The 20,978-nt window shown below is 40.5% G+C and overlaps 1 protein-coding gene across 2 annotated transcripts in view; it reads right to left on the bottom strand.

The window, feature by feature from the left end:
* LOC117449740 (transcription factor E3-like) overlaps nt 1–495 on the bottom strand; it is an 18,438-nt gene extending 17,943 nt beyond the window's left edge. For both annotated transcript variants that reach the window (XM_034087599.1, XM_071203699.1), the window contains exon 1: nt 137–495. In XM_034087599.1, coding sequence (XP_033943490.1) covers nt 137–231 — 95 coding nt within the window. In that variant the 5' untranslated portion in view covers nt 232–495. The remainder of the gene's footprint in view (nt 1–136) is intronic.
* Between the last annotated feature and the right edge of the window lie 20,483 nt (nt 496–20,978).

The raw sequence follows: 20,978 nt of genomic DNA, 5'->3' as shown, positions 1-20,978 counted from the left end.
ATGTGTATTGATTTTTATTGAACAAGATACTTCTGTGGACCAATTATGATAACAGATTTAAAATCACGGTTTTTTTTTAATGGAGTTTTGCTACCGCAGCAGATATAACGGTACTCTCCAGAAGCTCCAGACTCACCGGACCAGGTTGATTGTTTCAGCCGAATCCAGGATCACAAACACGGTCTGCGTCTGCAGGAGCCCGGACCCCAGCTGCTCCGGTTCGGAAGACATTTCTCCAGAAGAAAGACACGATTGTCTTTACAGAACAGACACTGAGGCGCTTTATTTCCCAGCAGCCACCGGAGAGATCAAAGTCTAAGCAGTGAAATCACTGCGGCATATTTCACTCAAAAAAGCAGATTTTTAAGATGAAAGGAGAAATACTGGTTGCTGGTTCGAGTCCCACTCAAAGGCAGATAGGATAACCCTGGTCAGCCTGCCACTGAACTACAGACTGCTCCACAGACTGAACCACAGACAGAGAAAAACAGTGTGTGTGTGTGTGTGTGTGTGTGTGTGTGTGTGTGTGCGGAGCAGCTGCGAGCATAGATCTACACCACATAGATCTACCCAAGACTGTGGGAAAAAACCAAAGTGGCATTTAAAGGCTCGTAATTGTATATACAATGATGTTTCCCATCAACAGAGATGTTTAAGAACAGTCATTAAGTTAGCTTGCATACCTTTAATCACTTATTCAGATCTTAGTTTGTGTTTCATTACAGTATTTTATTCCACTGTACAGTATTTATTTTTTACATTATGTTTTTAGTTTATCTTGTTCCCTGGTGTCCACATTTTTTCCACTGAGGGAAACATACAGAAAAATATACGAAGGGCTGGGCCACTCGAGGTACACCACCAAGTTAGCAAACTAAAATGTAGGTCAAATGTAGGTTTAATTAATTGTGTTATATAAAAGTGTTGGCAGCTCATCCCTTAAAACAGAAGCCTCAGATTGCTTGTAATAAGGGAGAATATATATTTCAAGCTTGATATGCAAATAAGTTATTGGGCTTTTTTTTATCGACTTAGATTTGTTTTAAAATGTTTTCACCTTTAATTGACTGAATATTAGGCTTATTAACACATGAATACTGTGTACAATATACAACATAAGACAAGCACAAGTTTCAGGTGTGGGCCATTTTCCATTATACTTTTAGAATCTGCTGCGGGCCAATACAAAATGGACCACAGTTGCCCCCCCCCGGGCCATAGTTCGGACACCCCTGATTATCATATATTTTACTGCCTACACATTTACTTACACACATGAGTCACTGTTCAGTTTTTTATTGCACCATTTTTTTTATATGTTGCATTGTTGAAGGACCCGGGGACTTAAGATTTTCATCGCCATAACTACACTACTGTGCATATGACAATAAAGCCTTTTAATCCTCCTTTGAATATGCTTTTAATCTGAGACATGATTTCGAAAAAGGACATAATTAAACATAATTATTGTAAGAACACACTTTAAAAAATACAAATAAAGAAATAAAGGGAAAATACAATGAATAATCAAAACATCATGGTAACATCATATTTACTGTAGAAAAAGGGATCACACACACAGAACAAAAAATAATCATGCATGTAAAAAAAAAAAGCTATGTCAAAATAAGTAGAAAAAAGGTTTATTACATCACATCATTTCAGGGATTGATGAATGTGTTTGAGGAAATTGAAGTTTCTGATCTGATGGCATCACATCGTCAACTTCAAAGTCTGTAAAACGTTTTATTATATAAGAATTTACAATATTACAGGGATTAAATACTGATAAAAGAATGTATTTAAGTGTTGTATACATATATCTGTATTTAATTGTTGTATATGTCTATTTATTGTTTAATATCTATATATTTTTTAGGTTGTATAACAGCAAAGTCTGCCTGCAGGGGCTATCTACCTGTTCTGTTTCTGTGTGTGGGTAATCTGTTGGAGGCGGGTTTTACCAGCTGGACTGATCTTCCACAGACCAATGAGAAGCTGTGTTGCCTACAACCAGCCAATAGTAATGTGGCTGTGTTTGCTGCCAGCCAATGAGCTGCTTCTGCTGTACGTCAGCCTTCAGAGCCTCCGTCATGATTGTTGTTTTGTCTTCATTTTACGGGAAGTGAGAGTGGCGGGGAAATCCGAGGTGACGTCAGCCAAACGCAACTGATCGGCTGAGCTCAGACTGACAGGAGAGCCGTCCAATCAGAGGGCCGGAAAGACGAAAGGGGGCGGGACGGAGTGCGTTTTCTATTTATAGCCTGTGGTTATTACTCAGCATTTAATCATGACCGATACATTATTTACAAAGTTACATTTAAAAAGTCATTAAAAAGGAAATGCAATAAAACAAACCATTATATATTTAATGTATGTGATTATGTGATTTTAAAACAGAGAAATAAAAAAATGAATTGTTGTATAAGCCTTTATATTTAATTGGTTTTATTATTGATGCATTTATGTGTACACAATATTAATGTTGTGGCTGATAGAGGTGATGCTAATCCTAATTACTTTATATTTTCAGTATAATCTGCAACAATGCATCATATTTTCATATTTTATAAACTCAACATATTGTTATTTTTCTAAATTATTGATCTGAAAAGTAATTTAAGATGCGATGTAGACGTATAAAGTATAGTATTAACATTAACAAATATTTGAGTAAAAGGACCTCAAAGTTGTATAATACTCGGGTACTTGAGTAATAGAGGCTTTTTATTTACTTTCTGTGATTTATGAACATGTATTTATTTATTAATTTGTTGCTTAACGTTTTTGTTAACACTCTGTATTTAAAGGTCCCACTTCTACTTATCATAATTCCATTGTTGAGGTCTACTAGAATAGATTTACATTGTTCAATGTTCCAAAATCACACTGGTTTCTCAAACAGCATCTCTGTATAGTATGTGTGTTCACAGCTTGTTGCCCCCAGTGTGCTCGGATTGGTCAGCTCGCCCACTCTGTTCTGATGAGTCCACCACAGGTCCACCACCGTTATAGCGGAACATCAGTGATTATGTGTTACAATGGCGTTTGTTAGCAACCAGAAAATGACACCAGTGATAACAAACAGATGAGAATGCTGCGTGGGGTCTGGGAGCCGTGTTGGCGGGACGTTGCAGGGCTCGCTGCTGTGAGGAGCGGACAGTGTGAGGTGGATTACTGGTGTTGTTTCCTGGTTGCTGCGTGGGTTCTGCGTGCACGTGTGTGTGTGTGTGTGTGTGTGTGTGTGTGTGTGTGTGTGTGTGTGTGTGTGTGTGTGTGTGTGTGTGTGTGTGTGTGTGTGTGTGTGTGTGTGTGTGTGTGTGTGTGTGTGTGTGTGTGTGTGTGTGTGTGTGTGTGTGTGTGCTCGGACCGGCCCCGAGCTGCAGCTGAGAAAAATAAAAATAAGGCTGGCTGATTAAGTGTTTAAGTCATGGATGTTTAAAGTTAACTTCTTCATATTTGTCAAAATTCCCACACATTTGGTTAAGCAATTGCTTGTAGGGTTCGATAACACATCAACACAACATGTTATGTGTATGGGCTGGGCATCGAAACACAGACCTTTACTTCTAATTCCAATCAAGCAATCCGAGAGGGGTCTGCCTGCAGACCTCCACTCTCAGGACAGTTCCGGTGCAGACCTCCACTCTCAGGACACCTCCACTGTCAGTACAGGAAGTGCACGCTAAGAATTCCAAAATAAAATCACCACTATCAGTACAGTGCCACTTTCCAAACAGGAAATGCACACAAATACAAAATAAAATCAGATCGTGACGGATCGTGACACTTATTATATACATATGTATATATATCTATATATATATATAGATATATATAGACACCTTGTATTGTAGTTACTATCAGTACAGCCGCAGCGCCACTTTCCGAACAGGAAATGCACGCAAATACAAAATAAAATAGTACTGACACTTATTATATACATAAAGTATATATAGATATATATAAAAATAGGGACACCTTGTATTGTTTACTCTCAGTACAGCACCACTTTCCGAACAGGAAATGCACGCTAACACAACATAAAATAGCACTGACACTTATTATCTATATAGATATATCTATATAGATATATATATATTTATTTATATATATATAAATACGACATCTTGTATTTTAGTTACACCTGCTAGACAACAGTGGAAGGTTCGAGAAACAACCGTGTTTGCCGGGTGCACCGCGGCGGAGCTGGGGAGGTTCCAGCTGGGAACCTCCACCCCGCTGCGGGACCCGTGGGACCCCTCGACGGTGCGTCTTGGTCACGCTTCATATCGGCCGGCGCGGAGGCCCTCCGACAGTGGGTCGTGTTTGCCATTCGATCAGTGAGAGGAGAAAAATGCAACAAAAATTGTCAAAATCCGTTAATACATGGATGAGTGTGGGGGGGGGGGGGGCTGGACACAGGCCGTGGGGGGACACCCGAGACCGGGCAATGTCCCCGGTAGAAACCGGGTGAATTAGCCAAAAAAATAATAAAACCGGGGAAAAGTGAAAAAAAGTGTCCGAAAATAGGCACTCGTGAGGAGGGCAGAGTCCCCTGTCAACTCCCGTTACATTCCTCCATGGTGTCATTTGAGCAAAAAACTTTTACGAGAACCAGGCTGGGGGGGGGGGTCAAAAGGGCTTGACCAAGGCCGACCCAAAGTGCACGGTGGTCGGACTCATCACCTCCGTGATGAGTCTCCATTGTGATTTGAAAACTTCCATCAAACGAGTCCTTCAGTGGGCGGGGAAAAAACGCGTCAGAATCGTCACTTCCTGTCCTGAGAGTGGAGGTCTGCACCGGAACTGTCCTGAGAGTGGAGGTCTGCAGGCAGGCTCCCATGAGCAATCCGCAGCTTCCTCATGTGGCCAAAGCATAATAAATGCAGCTTTATGTATTTCTAGGGGTGGGAATCACCAGGCTCCCCACGATACGATACGATACGATACGATACGATACTATTGCGATGCTTAAGCCACGATACAATAGTATTGCGATTCTATGCTAAATAATGCGATACGATATTTTTGCGATAGTGCAAATCACATGGCTCATATCCATGTCCGTCTTCCCTTTAAATAAATGTATTTGCAATATGAATAGTTTATGTAAATAACCTAATTTGTGTTCTTTGAACCTGAAAAGGAGATGGCATTGTTTTTGTTACTGTCATTGCAATTGTAAACATATCTTAACGTAACTTCCTGTTTCATATAGACGTGCTTTTATTTTGAAGGCAACTTTGCGCTATTAGCAGGAAGTTACTGTTCCCAAAGCAAAAACTTGACGGAGAAAAAGAACGGAGATAAAGTACAGATATTAACGGCGATATCAAAAGATAAAGTTTACATTTAAGTATTAGCACCCCCGAAGAGGCACATGGTTAGTGTTAACTGTAATGTAAAAATGTGGTGTGTGTCTTAATTTGTTTATATAATGTATTATAATAACTTCACTAACTATTTGAAGTTCACTTGTTTAATGGTATTCTAAAGTAATGCTCATATGGATGTAGCTTAAATGTATTTTCAATACATTTGAAATCATCAGTCAAGTGTACGACCATCTTTCCGAGGGATATGCTACAGTTTATATAATAAAATATCGATACTTGGCGTCCGTGCATCGATACAATATCGCCACGCAAAGTATCGCGATACTATGCTGTATCGATTATTTCCCCCACCCCTAATTTCTAGTACAATGTACTTTGGATTTTTGACTTCCCACCAATTTTATTCGGTCAAATGTTCAATGCATGTTTCGTCAATTTGTTGAAGTCCCCCACACTTCTGATCAGAGGTTGTGCTAGACTTTTCTTCCCACTGCACCTCGCGGTAACGCGCCATAGCGTAAAGCTTAAACTCACAGACATGTCAATGATCTGTACGGCAAAGTTAGGTTTGGATCATCATTTCCTTCTGGCGGGCATCCATAACACAGCATAACACCAGAGCCCTGCCGCGGGGAAACTTTGGCGCTGTTCTGAGTTTGTTCTAATCCGTCAAAATGACAAGACTGCTTTCAGATTTTTCCGTCATTCCGGAAAATATTCGGTTAACGCGACCTCTGCTTCTGATGTACTTTCACTGCCTGCTTTCCTCTATTTTGGGGCAAATTGCTGATTCAAGAAAAAAAAGAAGCCGCCTCAGCACATCTCATTTTTATTAATACACCCTCATTATTCTCTTAAATACAACATAAACGTGGTTGTGATCAGCAGTTTCTAGACTTGGGTTCCGTAAATACAATATCTCCACCTTGTGTAAGCACTTCTTTAATTGGGTTGCTTTGGCCATTCACTAGTGAAATTATATTAATGTTCACATTCTGGTGTTTTCTGTGTTGTAAGAACTCAAATTCAAATAAGCTTTATTGACATGCCCATATTTAAAACATACTATTGCCAAAGCACATTGACAATACAGATTTAAGACTGAAACCAGTGTGGCAATCATGTCCATTGTGTTAAATAGAGACATGAACAGATTTAAATAATATTATTCTGTTAATGTAATGTTAGTTTCTGAAAGTTGAGACAATTTAAGTTACCTTTTGTTGAACTACTGTATAAGTCTTACTGTCTCCCTCTCAGCTCCAAGAAGTCAGTCAAGTCGCTTCAGCTGATTCAAAATGCTGCGGCTCGTGTACTAACCAGAGTTAGGAAAAGGGACCACATTACTCCTGTTCTGGCTGCCTTACACTGGCTCCCTATAGAACACAGGATAGCATTTAAAATTCTTCTTCTCGCCTACAAAGCCCTTAGTGGGCAGGCGCCATCTTACCTTAAATAACTCATTATACCCTACTACTGTCCTACTAGGGCATTGCGTTCCAAGAATGCAGGGTTGTTGGTTGTTCCTAGAGTCTCTAAAAGTACAATGGGAGCCAGAGCCTTTTCTTATCAAGCTCCACATTTGTGGAATCAGCTTCCAGTTTGTGTTCGGGCGGCAGACACCCTATCCGTTTTTAAGAGTGCGCTTAAGACCTTCCTTTTTGATAAAGCTTATAGTTAGGGCTGATTAGATTCAGCCCCTAGTTTTGCTGATATAGGCTTAAGTACTGGGCAGCAAATAAACCTGACCTCAGTGCTTTAAAGGTTTGTGTGGCTGCAGCTTTCGACAACTCTGGAAAATGGGAGGACTTGGACTGTGGCCTGGAGAAATTGAGTCTGCTGAAAAAGAAGACACCATAAACGTTGTGACTGATGAAGTTTGTTTGTGTTTCTAGCTGTTGTGCCTGTTTCAATGCAAGTGATAAAGGTGAGGGTGCAGAAACCAAACGGTGTGGATCTGAACGACCCCGCTTTTCTGGCTGCGATGTTGGTGGAGGTAAATCATGTTTTCTACTTTGATGCAAAAACATCACCAGAAAGGAAAGTCACATGACATGAGAACAAGAGACGAAAGAGGTAGGAAACACATACATAACTATTAAAGAATAATTAATTAAACGAAAGAAAATGCAGTAAATGAATTTCAATATGAATGAAATGGACCAAGATGACCATGAATGAAATTCTATATCAATAATACTTTCAATACTTTGGCCACAAATAACAGGACCCAAGCATTTAGTAAGAAGACGTGTAAATATGTGCAGAAGTAAAGAGCAGAAACGTAGCCACATGCCACCAAATGCATTAGGAACATGTACAAATACTATTCCATAACCTGAGGTAAGCCTTTACACTGGAAGACATAAGGGGAACAGCTACCATTTCAGATGAGTGAGCTAAAGAGAGATCATCTGTTTTTACTGGAACGATAATTATAATGAGTTTTTGTGTCTCAGGCGAAAAAGAACCTAAGGGCCCAGGGATTGGACGACAACGTCCAAGTGGCCTGGAGGAAGCAGCCGGATGGACACGTCTTCCACAAGGAGGAGAAGAGGGATGAGCTCTAAAGCTGAATTGCTGTGTGTGATTTTTATCAGAGAAAAGTGCATTTCTTTCCTCAAAGTCCTCGTGTTACAGAATTCAGCTGCAACAATGATCTGAATAATCTATCAGTAGCGAGATAAGATAAGGGTTGTAATGTTTTCTATATGGTTTTGAAGTTAATATGTTTGGGGTGTAAATGTTCATGTATCTGCTTGACCTGCGGAAAATTGGATTTATTTTCCTATTTTGTGACTTTTTATATGTTTCTTTCAGATAAAATATATAAAAGACATTTTAAAATAATATAAGATTTAATAGAGGGCAATTCCAGGAAATCTTATTATCAATTAACATGATGACCTCTAATGCATCTTTACAGTCATTTCATAGAACAATTTAATTCTTCATTTGAAACTTATATTTTAGCCTAAAAATGTGTTGAGCAATTACTCACTGTTATTAATATCTTCAATTGAGTTAAACATTGTGTTTATTGCTCCTTTTCTTTAGGGATGCAAACTTTAAGATATGTTCCTAAAATTGGTGAATCAGCTTCCAGAATATGAAGATGTAATGCTTTTCTCTGTGCTATGTGGTCATAAACTGAATCTCTTCGGGTTTTAATTCCCTCTGGCTGTGGGATATATAACCGGCATTTTACTCTTTTGTGTGACATTTGATAGATTAGATATTATTAGATTATAAATTAAGATACTATTTAAAAAGGATTACCTTTAACGTTCAAACAAATTAAATATCAGTTTTCGTTGCATGTATGTAATGTGAGGATATCTTCAAATAATTTAAATAGAAAATAATTAATTGTATTATTTTCATCCTTATTAAGGATATACACTTGAAGCAAATGTCCTTAAATTATCTATAACTGTTTTACGTTACTCTTCTGGCAACAAAGCTGAATATTCGCTGGTTCCAGTTTCTTAACTATTATTATAAGATTTGATGTTGTTTTTTGTCATGTATCATCATGAAATTAATATTCTGTTTTAAAAAGATAATCACGATGCAGAATAAACTATATCCAATAAAGAGATTATTTATTTGAATTATTTATTCAATGATTTCTCACATGTTGGATTATTGGTTATTGGCCAGAATGGTAATTTCCCTGATTTTAGACACTTTTTAGCCAACTGACTCTCAATGTAGATATATAGATATTTGTTCTCCTTTATTCAAGAAAATATATATTTACATCAAACATTATATACACACAACACCTTGACATCAGGGGTACATAGGTACAGACACAGTAAACAAAAAAGTAAAAAGTGAACATATATACTGTATAAACTTAGTACATTTACTTTAGCCTGTCGCTTAGGGGCCGGAGATGAGACTTCATGTTTGGGTTTTGGGCCGTCACAATTGGGTGTTATTCACTGTGTGTGCCATAGGGTGTCGCTGTACGATTCCCTATGGCACAGGTATTTAAGGTTTGTTTTGTCACCTGATTGAGGTGTTTTACTCATTTCATGCAGTATTTTGACAGTGTTGTGGATCTCCAAGGAGAACAGATGTATTGTCAGGTTTAGCCTCGGAGTTGATCGATTGTTGAGCTGCTTCAGCCTTACTAACTATATGCAAACACAGAGTGATTTGAATGCTTTATCTGAAATCTGTAAGCAACAAATATCAGAATCAGAATCAGAAACGGGTTTATTGCAGGTTCACACGTACGAGGAATTTGACTTGTCATAAAATATAAAACAAAAATATAACAAAAACATTTGCAACATAGGTAGTCCAAATGTTTGGAAATGCATGTGTGTATAATAGGAAGATGAATGTACGATAATATCCATCCTGGACCGATGATCCAGGACCACAGCCACGACTCAAGATCCAGCGCTCGCGATCCAGGACACAGGACCGCAGGATCATCCATGACTCCGGATCCCGGCGTATATAGACACCAAAAAGAAAGAAATGTGGGGAAGCTGGGTTAATCGGAACATGAGAGTACACAGGTATAGACAGAGAGAAGGAAGAAGTAAGATGTCCCCCGACAAACTAAGCCTATATCAGCAAAACTAGGGGCTGAATCTAATCAGCCCTAACTATAAGCTTTATCAAAAAGGAAGGTCTTAAGCGCACTCTTAAAAACGGATAGGGTGTCTGCCGCCCGAACACAAACTGGAATCTGATTCCACAAATGTGGAGCTTGATAAGAAAAGGCTCTGGCTCCCATTGTACTTTTAGAGACTCTAGGAACAACCAACAACCCTGCATTCTTGGAACGCAATGCCTTAGTAGGACAGTAGGGTATAATGAGTTATTTAAGGTAAGATGGCGCCTGCCCATTAAGGGCTTTGTAGGCGAGAAGAAGAATTTTAAATTCTATCCTGTGTTCTATAGGGAGCCAGTGTAAGGCAGCCAGAACAGGAGTAATGTGGTCCCTTTTCCTAACTCTGGTTAGTACACGAGCTGCAGCATTTTGAATCAGCTGAAGCGACTTGACTGACTTCTTGGTACTCCCTGATAATAAAGAGTTACAATAATCCAGCCTAGAAGTAACAAATGCATGGACTAGTTTCTCTGCATCGTTTTGAGGCAAGATATGCCTGATTTTTGCAATTTTATGTAGATGGAAGTAGGCGGTCGTTGAAATTGATTTTATGTGGGCGTTAAAGGATATATCCTGATCAAATATAACACCAAGATTCCTTACAGTCTCACTGGAGGCCAAATTAATGCCATCCATAGTTAGTATATCTTTAGATAATTTGTTTCGTAGATTCTTCGGGCCGAGTACAATAACTTCAGTTTTGGTCGTGTTTAACATCAAAAGTTTAAGGTCATCCACGTTTTTAAGTCTTTAAGGCAGTCTTGAATTTTATTTAGATGATTAATTTCATCAGGCTTGATTGATAAATATAGTTGAGTATCATCCACATAACAATGAAAGTTTACAGAATGATTCCTTGTAATATTGACGGAAGCATATATAATGTGAACAAAATAGGTCCGAGCACTGAGCCCTGTGGCACTCCATGGCTAACTTTGGTTTGTGTGGAAGATTCATCATTAACACGTACAAACTGAGAGCGTTCAGATAGATAGGACCTAAACCAGCCTAAAGCAGTTCCCTGTATGACAACTAAGTGCTCTAGTCTTTGCAATAGGATATCATGGTCGATAGTATCAAATGCAGCACTGAGATCGAGCAAAACAAGAATAGAGACAAGTCCCTTGTCTGAGGCTATTAGAATGTCATTTGTGACTTTAACCAGAGCTGTCTCTGTGCTATGATGTGTTCTAAAGCCAGACTGAACATTTTCAAATAAATAATTGTTTTTTAAGTAATCACACAACTGTTTTGCGACCGCTTTCTCAAGAATTTTTGAGAGGAACGGAAGATTAGAAATAGGTCTATAGTTGGCTACAACCTCTGGATCGAGGTTGTGCTTTTTAAGAAGCGGTTTTATCACTGCTACTTTGAATGATTGTGGAACATAGCCTGATAATAAAGACATATTCATAATATTTAATAAAGAAGTGCTAATTAATGGAAAAACTTCCTTCAACAGCGTAGTTGGAATTGAGTCTAACATGCACATTGATGGTTTAGAAGAGAGAATCATTGAATGTAATTGTTCAAGGTTTATGGCTGAAAAGCATTCTAGTTCATCTTCCTATTATACACACATGCATTTCCAAACATTTGGACTACCTATGTTGCAAATGTATTATCTTTTCAATTTACACACGGCATCTATTGCACGTCTGTCCGTCCTGGGAGAGGGATCCCTCCTCTGTTGCTCTCCCTGAGGTTTCTCCCATTTTTCCCTTTAAACTGGGTTTTCTTTGGAAGTTTTTCCTTGTACGATGTGAGGGTCTAAGGACAGAGGGTGTCGTATTGTCATACTGATATTCTGTACACACTGTGAAGACCACTGAGACAAATGTAACATTTGTGATATTGGGCTATATAAATAAACATTGATTGATTGATTGATTGATAGTTTACTATCTAGTGTAATATTAGAACTTACGTTTCCGGGAGCTGTTGATAACACTATACTGGTCAAAGGCAAGAGGTCATTAATTTTGTTTCTAAGAGTAACAATTTTATCGTTAAAAAAGCACATAAAATCATTACTACTGAGTGCTATGGGAATAGAAGGCTCAATCGAGCTGTGGCTCTCTGTCAGCCTGGCTACAGTGCTGAAAAGAAATCTTGCATTATTCTTATTCTCATCTATTAATGAAGAGTAGTAGGCTGCTCTCGCTTTACTCAGTGCTTTCTTATATTCATTGAGAGTAATATGCCAAATTAAACGAGATTCTTCAAGTTTAGTGGAACGCCATATCCTTTCAAGTTGTCTCGACTTTTGCTTTATTTTGCGGGTTTCGGCATTATGCCATTGTTCTAAACCGTCAAAATGACAAGACTGCTTTCAGATTTTTCCGTCATTCCGGAAAATATTCGGTTAACAGGCAGCAACTTCGTGAGCGGCAACTGCGTAAGGCACTCGTGAGGGCATCTTGTCAAGTCGTGTCATCTTCGTGTTATCATCGGTGCCATCGGGCATTCGCCCTCACTCTGATCGGGGCGAATGCCCGATGGCACCGATGATAACAAGATGCCCTCACGATGGCCTTACGAAGGGCAACATGGACACACAAAGGTCCTTCTGCAATTTTTTGGGATGCCAAAGATTTTGCCACCGCTCACGAAGTTGCTGCCGGAGCCTGAGAAACTCCACCAGCGGTCATACGATAGCTTAAGATGCCCTCACGAATGGCCCGATGTTGCTACGATCAGAGCCGAATTTGAACATGTCCTTTATCGTGTTGTTTTATTGCACAACAAAATCATGTAAACATATTATGTAAATAACCCAATTTGTGTTCTGTGAAACTGAAAAGGATATAATATATTATTTTGAAGGCGAGTTGACAGGAAGTTGTTGTTGCTATGGAAACAACATGACGGAGAAAACGTAATATGTTCTACATATAAAGACGGATACAGTAAAGATCAAAGTCTGAAGATATCAGTACAGTATCATAGCACTTTAACATAATTCTTTTTGTTACTTTCGTTGCAGTTGTATGTCTTAAATGTAATGTACATGTTGCCTTCGTGTGTGGTTCGGGGCCATCTTCGTGCGAAATTCACAATTCCATATTCGTGTGTCCATCGGGTGTCAACTTCGGGACAGTGTGACAGGGGCTTAAAAGAAAGACTCACAGTGGACAGCGAGGCCGATGAGTCCAGCCAGCAGGAAACAACTCAGCAGCCCCAGACCGAGAACAGACGCTCAGAGAAATCTCCTGGGACCTGATCACAGAGAAAACCAGGGAGTAATACAGTACATCCAGAATCCACAGTGCACTCTGACTGACACTCTTGCCTTCTTGTATTGTTGATGATTTTGAGCTTAGGCTTTGGACATCGTCAATATTGGCATCATTTCCTCCATTGCTCGTGGGAATGCCAACTCTGTCCTTGAAGGTCAGCTCTGCAGCAAGTATCCTGAAGTATGTGCCAGAGGAAAGTGTGGCTGCTGGTTTGAATTTTTAAATGCTTTATCTTTTTGAGGAAATCACATATCATTTGGGGAAGTCACACATCATTTTATATAAAAAAAAAGAAGAATATCCGGAAATACTAACTTTATTGATATGACCATGTTAAAACAAATACTATTGCCAAAGCACATTGACAAGACATATTTAAGACTGACAATCATGTCCATTGTGTTAAATAGAGACATATCATCTTACAAAGCCATGAAGATTAATAATATTCAAAATATTCTGACCCTGTAAAGATCTATTTTACTGGTTAATAAAAAGAGAATAGGATGTCATCATTGTGAAAGCAGCTACAAATATGTGTCGGCGTGAAAAGCTGGCTCTCTTGATGGCACAAGGCACAAGGCGAACTGGCACAGATTTAAATAATATTATTCTGTTAATGTAATGTTAGTTTCTGAAAGTTGAGACAATTTAAGTTAGCTTTTGTTGAACTACTGTATAAGTCTTACTGTCTCCCTCTCAGCTCCAAGAAGTCAGTCAAGTCGCTTCAGCTGATTCAAAATGCTGCAGCTCGTGTACTAACCAGAGTTAGGAAAAGGGACCACATTACTCCTGTTCTGGCTGCCTTACACTGGCTCCCTATAGAACACAGGATAGAATTTAAAATTCTTCTTCTCGCCTACAAAGCCCTTAATGGGCAGGCGCCATCTTACCTTAAATAACTCATTATACCCTACTGTCCTACTAGGGCAGTGCGTTCCAAGAATGCAGGGTTGTTGGTTGTTCCTAGAGTCTCTAAAAGTACAATGGGAGCCAGAGCCTTTTCTTATCAAGCTCCACATTTGTGGAATCAGCTTCCAGTTTGTGTTCGGGCGGCAGACACCCTATCCGTTTTTAAGAGTGCGCTTAAGACCTTCCTTTTTGATGAAGCTTATAGTTAGGGCTGATTAGATTCAGCCTCTAGTTTTGCTGATATAGGCTTAGTTTTTCGGGGGACATCTTACTTCTTCATTCTCTCTGTCTATACCTGTGTACTCTCATGTTCCGATTAACCCGGCTTCCCCAAATGTTTTTCTTTTTGGTGTCTATATACGCCGGGATCCGGAGTCATGGATGATCCTGCGGTCCTGTGTCCTGGATCGCGAGCCCTGGATCTTGAGTCGTGGCTGTGGTCCTGGATCATCGGTCCTGGATGGATATCCTCGTGGATTCATCTTCCTATTATACACACATGCATTTCCAAACATTTGGACTACCTATGTTGCAAATGTATTATCTTTTCAATTTACACACGACATCTATTGCACGTCTGTCCGTCCTGGGAGAGGGATCCCTCCTCTGTTGCTCTCCCCGAGGTTTCTCCCATGTTTCCCTTTAAACTGTGGTTTTTCTCCGGAAGTTTTTCCTTGTACGATGTGAGGGTCTAAGGACAGAGGGTCTAAGGACAGAGGTTCTCAGGACAGAGGGTCTAAGGACAGAGGGTGTCGTATTGTCATACTGATATTCTGTACACACTGTGAAGACCACTGAGACAAATGTAACATTTGTGATATTGGGCTATATAAATAAACATTGATTGATTGATTGATTGATTGATTGATTGATTGATTGATTGATTGATTGATTGGGACTTGCTTGAGACTTGTAGGTTAAGTCTTGAGACTTGCTCATGCCTTGCACATGTAGGACTTACTCCCACCTCTGCTATAAAGTAACTTTGGTGTCCCCATCAGAATCACTCAGTTATCATGAAAATGTAGCAGAATAATGAAACCCTGAGTTCTTATTATGATAAGTCTCTTGAAATGTGTTTAATCCATTTTATACCTTATTTTTTCATTGGAGGTACGTGATTTTGGCATGTCCCACACACTGCTCTGCTAACTACAGTGTGTGTAATAAGTGGTTAAATGATACTACATTTAAAACATTTTAAACTAGTTATTTGATCAAACGAGTCATTTGATCCTGTATATTCTATTTTCATAATAATATTGAACATTTTGCATGTGTCCTTGACATTTGCTGTCCACCCTGTCATTAAGGGGTAACTGCCCCATAAAAAACCCTCTGATGTTTCCAGTGACATTACTACCACCATTTTGTCTTTCCTCAATGGAGGCTGAGACTGTGGGAGCTTGACCAACATCCATTTCTAACAGCATAACGTATACTTAATACAATGAAATGCAATGGAAAATCTCAGATATTTTTTTGTGGAAATGGGGAAGTCTCAAATGCACCGTATGGTGATATTGACTCTTATGTAATCCTTTCAATGCAGGGCGTCTCCTTATTTAATGTGGTATTTTTACAGTGTTTATCTCATCCATAGAGAACAGATGTATTGTCAGGTTTAGCCTCGGGGTTGTTCTATTGTTGCGCTGCTTGGCCTTCTACAGTATATGCAAACTAAACACATCATTTGAATGTTATATCTGATAACTGTTAGCACCAAACATGCGGGACAGCAGTCTGCTTATTCACACGCCATTATTTATCTAACTAGAGCTATGCTCAAAAACATAAAAAACAATAAAGGAACTATTCTTTTTCCCTATAATTCTAAAGTTCAATCTTTAACTCATGCCAGTAATGACTACTGACTTTGGGGAACCTCTGATTTTTACTGCAGTGCCACCATTGGGTTTGAATTTGAGGTTCAGACTGAAGGAAAAGTATGTACATTAGAGGGACAATAGAGTGACTATTCATGTTTATTTCTATTTCATTATCTTTAATATTTAGTTATGTCAGTTATGTGGCTCTAGTGATGGAAAACATAGCCTGTCTGTACTTTGCAACTGCCTCGGGACTCCCCCGGGATAACATATAATAATAATGATAATAATAATAATAATAATAATAATAATAATAATAATAATAATAATAATAATAATAATAATAGCTTAGATTTATATAGCGCCTTTCATGGGACCCAAGGTCCCGGAAGGCCACCTTCTTCAGTCGGACGGCTTCCCTGACCCCCGGTGTCCACCAGTAGGTTCGAGGGTTACCGCCCCAAGACCTTGAGACCAGAGCTCCCTGCCACGGCTTCGGCAATAGAGGCTTTGAACACCACCCACTCTGGTTTTATGTCCCCAGCCTCCACAGGAATGCCTGAAAAGCTCCGCCGGAGGTGTGAGTTGAAGGCCTCCTGAACTTTGGCCTCCTCCAGACGTTCCCAGTTCACCCGCACTACACGTTTGGGCTTACCAGGTCTGTCCAGAGGCTTCCCCCGCCACTCGACCCAACTCACCACCAGATGGTGATCAGTTGACAACTCCGCCCCTCTCTTTACCCGAGTGTCTAACACATACGGCCTCAGGTCCGATGATATGATAACAAAATCGATCATGGACCTTCTGCCTAGGGTGCTCTGGTACCACGTACACTTATGAGCATCCTTATGTTCGATCATGGTGTTTGTTATGGCCAAACCATGACTAGCACAGAAGTCCAGTAACAAACCACCACTCCGGTTCAGATCAGGGGGGCCGTTCCTCCCAATCACGCCCCTCCAAGTGTCTCCATCATTGCCCACATGTGCATTGAAGACTCCCAGCAAGATTAAAGAGTCCCCTTCAGGAGCCCCATTCAGGACTCTTTCCAGGGTCTCCAAGAAGGCTGTATACTCTGAACTGCTGTTGGGTGCATAAGCACACACAACAGTCAGAGTTTTCCCCCCATAACCCGCAGGCATAGGGAGGCGACCCTCTCGTCCACTGGGGTAAACTCCAACAACGAAGCACCCAACTGGGGGCTGGTGAGTATCCCCACACCCGCCCGGCATCTCACACCTTGGGCAACGCTCCACCTCCCGCACAACCTCCGGCTCCTTCCCTCCCAGAGGGGTTGCATTCCACGTCCCCAAAGCCAGCTTCTGCCGCCCAGGTCTGGTCCGTCAAGACCCTCTGCTTTCACTGCCACCCTTCTGGCAGCACACCTGACCCCATCGCTGTTTCCCGTAGGTGGTGGGCCCGCGGGACGGAGAAGCGGAGGTGTTGCCCACGTTGACTTTTTGGGCTATGCCCGGCCGGGTTCTGTGGCAAGCCCGGCCACCAGACGCTCGCCGACGAGACCACCCTCTGAGCCTGGCTCCAGAAGGGGACCCCCGGTCTTCCTCCGGGCCGGGTATCCTCACTTCTTGTGTCGTCTTTCATGAGGTCTTTGAACCAATCTTAGTCTGACCCCTTGCCTGAGACCAATTTGCCATGGGAGACCCTACTAGGAACACAAGGTCCCAGACAACACAGCCCCCAGGTTCATCAGGGCACACAAACCTCTCCACCACGATAAGGTGCTGGTTCTTAAAATTACATAAAAACAAAAAGATTCAAGAAGCCACTTTTGTGCATTGAGTACCCTTTTAATTTGTATACTTTGACTACATTTTCATGATTCTAATAACAACATGTTATTTATTTAATCCTTTCAATGCAGGGCTACCATTGGGTTTACATTGGTGGTTCAGACTGATATCCCGAACAGTATTTAAATTGCCTCAACATTCTCAACAGATATCCAGGGTCCCAAGAAGATGCATTCAATAAGTTAAATGATCGTTTGACTTTTCCTCTAGCGCCACATGAGATTAATTATTTAATTCTTTAGTGAAATATCTTGACAAACTTTTGGATGTGAAACTTGGTGCAGACTCTCATAGTCCCAAGAGGATGAATTGTAATATCAATAATAATAATAATCCTTATTATCAGCCTGTTAGCCCAAGCACATCCTCGCTCAGCTGCTAGTATGACTGTAGACTCATAATGACTGTCCACACCAAGAAGTATTACTATAACTAAAATCGTAGCAATGTGAGCCTCCCCTCTAATGAACGATAAAGTCATTTCTAAACAGTGGCTCAAGACATCCTGACTTAGAGCTGCGTACCGGTACGCCGAACCTTGTAAAAAGTTTCGGTTCAAGTCCGGTTAAAACCGGAACGTCGGGAACCGGTACTTGGACTCGCAAAAAAACTAGCACTTACGTATATTCTCCTATTTGTTCTAATCTAAACCATCTAAAATCTTCGATAGATCAAGAAATTTGCGCTGAGAAAAGACGAAAAACATCGTGTCGGCTTCTGATATGGCGGCCATTACTGAACTCACGAAGTCTCGCAAAATATCGCAACTGCTCGCGAGATCTGTGTGACGTCAAGGGAAGCTAGCGATGTTATTGGCTTAGACATACAGTAGTGGACAGCGTGGGCTGCTGGTCGCCATATTGGATATTTGGTAGTGTCGCTAACTCCTTTGTTTGGTCTACGGCGTCACGGCCCGGGTCATGTGAACACAATGCCGCGGGGCTTTAAAGGATTTAGGCTCAGTCAGCTCAGGGACTGTTTGGTTACTTTAGTTTGGTAAATGAAATAAATGTTTGAACTTTGTAGTAGTTCACTGTAGTTGCTGTCATAAGTCATTTGTAGACTAAAGCCATGGGTTCAGGTCCGGACTTATAAGTCCGGACCTGCACCTGAATGTGAGTCCAGGTACGCAGCACTATAACCTGACTTGATACCTTTTATTGCCGGATGTTGCAAAGCGGTTTTCTTGTTTAAAATCACTCTGAAAGTGATCCTAATGATGTCGGTCGCCACTTTCTCTGTCAGTTTATTTGAGGTATGGACCACTCCGTCCACTTGAGTTTAAAACATTTTTTAAATAACATATTTATAACTATCACTTTTGTTATCTGTCTTAAAGGTGGGGTAGGTAAGAATGGAGAAACCAGCTCGAGTGCGCTAGAATTTGAAAGTACGCAGCCTTAGAGAGCCCCTCCTCCAACACACACGAACGCGCACATGACCAATGAGGGCACGAGGTAAGTGTGTGCACAGATGGAAGGCTGACAGGCAGGTAGGCCATCCAGTTATTTTAGCCGGGCCGGCTCAGATGATTGGTCGGGCTTTTTACAGTACCACGGCTTCCACAGATGAAATGATTGTATGTATTTATTGTTAAAGCATTTAATTTATTCATTGCTATCGGGATGTTAAGAGCATTCCATGGAATATAACAAAAAGTGAATTACCTACCCTACCTTTAATGTAGACTGACCTTTTAGTCTTATTCATTAGCAACCAAATATATAAAAATACATTACTTGTATAATAAAAGTGTTAGTCTGTACTAAGATAATGGGATAATGTGTTTGTAATGGGATCAAAAACAACAACTGTCAAACCCTTTAAAGCATTGGAAACAACATGAAGTTCTATTAATGTAAAAGACACATCATTGTGGCGACTATTTGTTTGTTCCTATAGTCAACTAAATGGTAATACATTTTTTTAACAAAGTTGAAGTCTCAAATATGTAATTCAGCTACATGCTTATTATTTTCCTACGCAAACAATTGTTGCGTCTGACCTTTTTGCATGACAGATGACAAGTATGCAGGTCCCCCGCTCAAGAAGGACCATGAAAAGCACGTCTGAAGTTTGTCAATGAACATCTTAATGATTCAGAGAAGGCTTGGGATACGATGATGTGGTCAGATGAGACCTAAATCAAGATCTTTGGCATCAACTCGACACGACGTGTTTTGAGGGAAATAAATGCTCACTCTAACCCCAGAACACCATCCCCACCGTCAAGCATGGAGGTGGAAACATTATGCTTTGGGGGTGTTTCTCTGGTAAGGGGACAGGACGACTTCCCTGCATCGAGGAGAGGATGCACGGGGCCATGCACCGTGAACTCTTGGCCGATAGCATCCTTCCCTCAGCCAGGACACTGACTATGGGTCATGGATGGGTCTTCCAGCAGGACAATAAACCTCAACATACGGCCAAGGCAACACAGGAGTGGCTAAAGAAGAAGCACACTTAGTTGATGGGGGGGCCGAGCCAGTCTCCGCACCTTAATCCCATAGAGAATCTGTGGAGGGAGCTGAAGCTTCGAGATGCCAAGCATCAGCCTCAAAACCTTAAGGATTTGGAGATGATCTTCAGAGAGGAGAAAAATCCTTCCTGAGATGTTCACAAACCTGGAGACCAACTACAAGAAGCGTCTGACCTCTGTCTGTCCAACAAGGGTTTCTCCACCAAGTACTAAGACAAGTGTTGCAAGGGGATCAAATATTTGATCCCCTTTTCCTGCTGTATCACCAGTGCTACGCCCACATTACTCTATTGGTCCTACCTTGTAAATGCATGTGCAAATTTAAGTAATTAAGCCTGACGTAAAAAAACCGGTAGGTTCCATATCCACTTTGCATTTACCTAATGTATAATGTCAACAGCTGCACATCTACAGTCTCATTCCAAAAGAGAGAAACGGGGAAGAGACAAGGATGGAGACAGTTCTTCTGATCATCATCGCTCTTTCAGGTAATTATTATTTTTATTTAAAATATGTTATCCCATTTTCAATTTTTAGTACTTCTATTTTGGTTTCCCACTGAAAATTACTTAAGTTATTTAATTTACAGTTTAACTTCAACGTACTTTGGAGAAGTCGGTTCAGTAGTTGATATTGAATCTAATCAAAGTGTCTGTGTCTCTGCAGGGCTGAGCGCTGCCTCCTCACATGCTGAACGTCAGTACCATTTTGTTTCTGAAGCAAAGAGCATGTC

The sequence above is a fragment of the Pseudochaenichthys georgianus genome, chromosome 7 (assembly GCF_902827115.2).
Source record: "Pseudochaenichthys georgianus chromosome 7, fPseGeo1.2, whole genome shotgun sequence".
NCBI lineage: Eukaryota > Metazoa > Chordata > Actinopteri > Perciformes > Channichthyidae > Pseudochaenichthys > Pseudochaenichthys georgianus.
The sequence above is the reverse complement of the archived record's forward strand: the minus strand, read 5'-3'. Positions and strand labels throughout refer to the sequence as shown.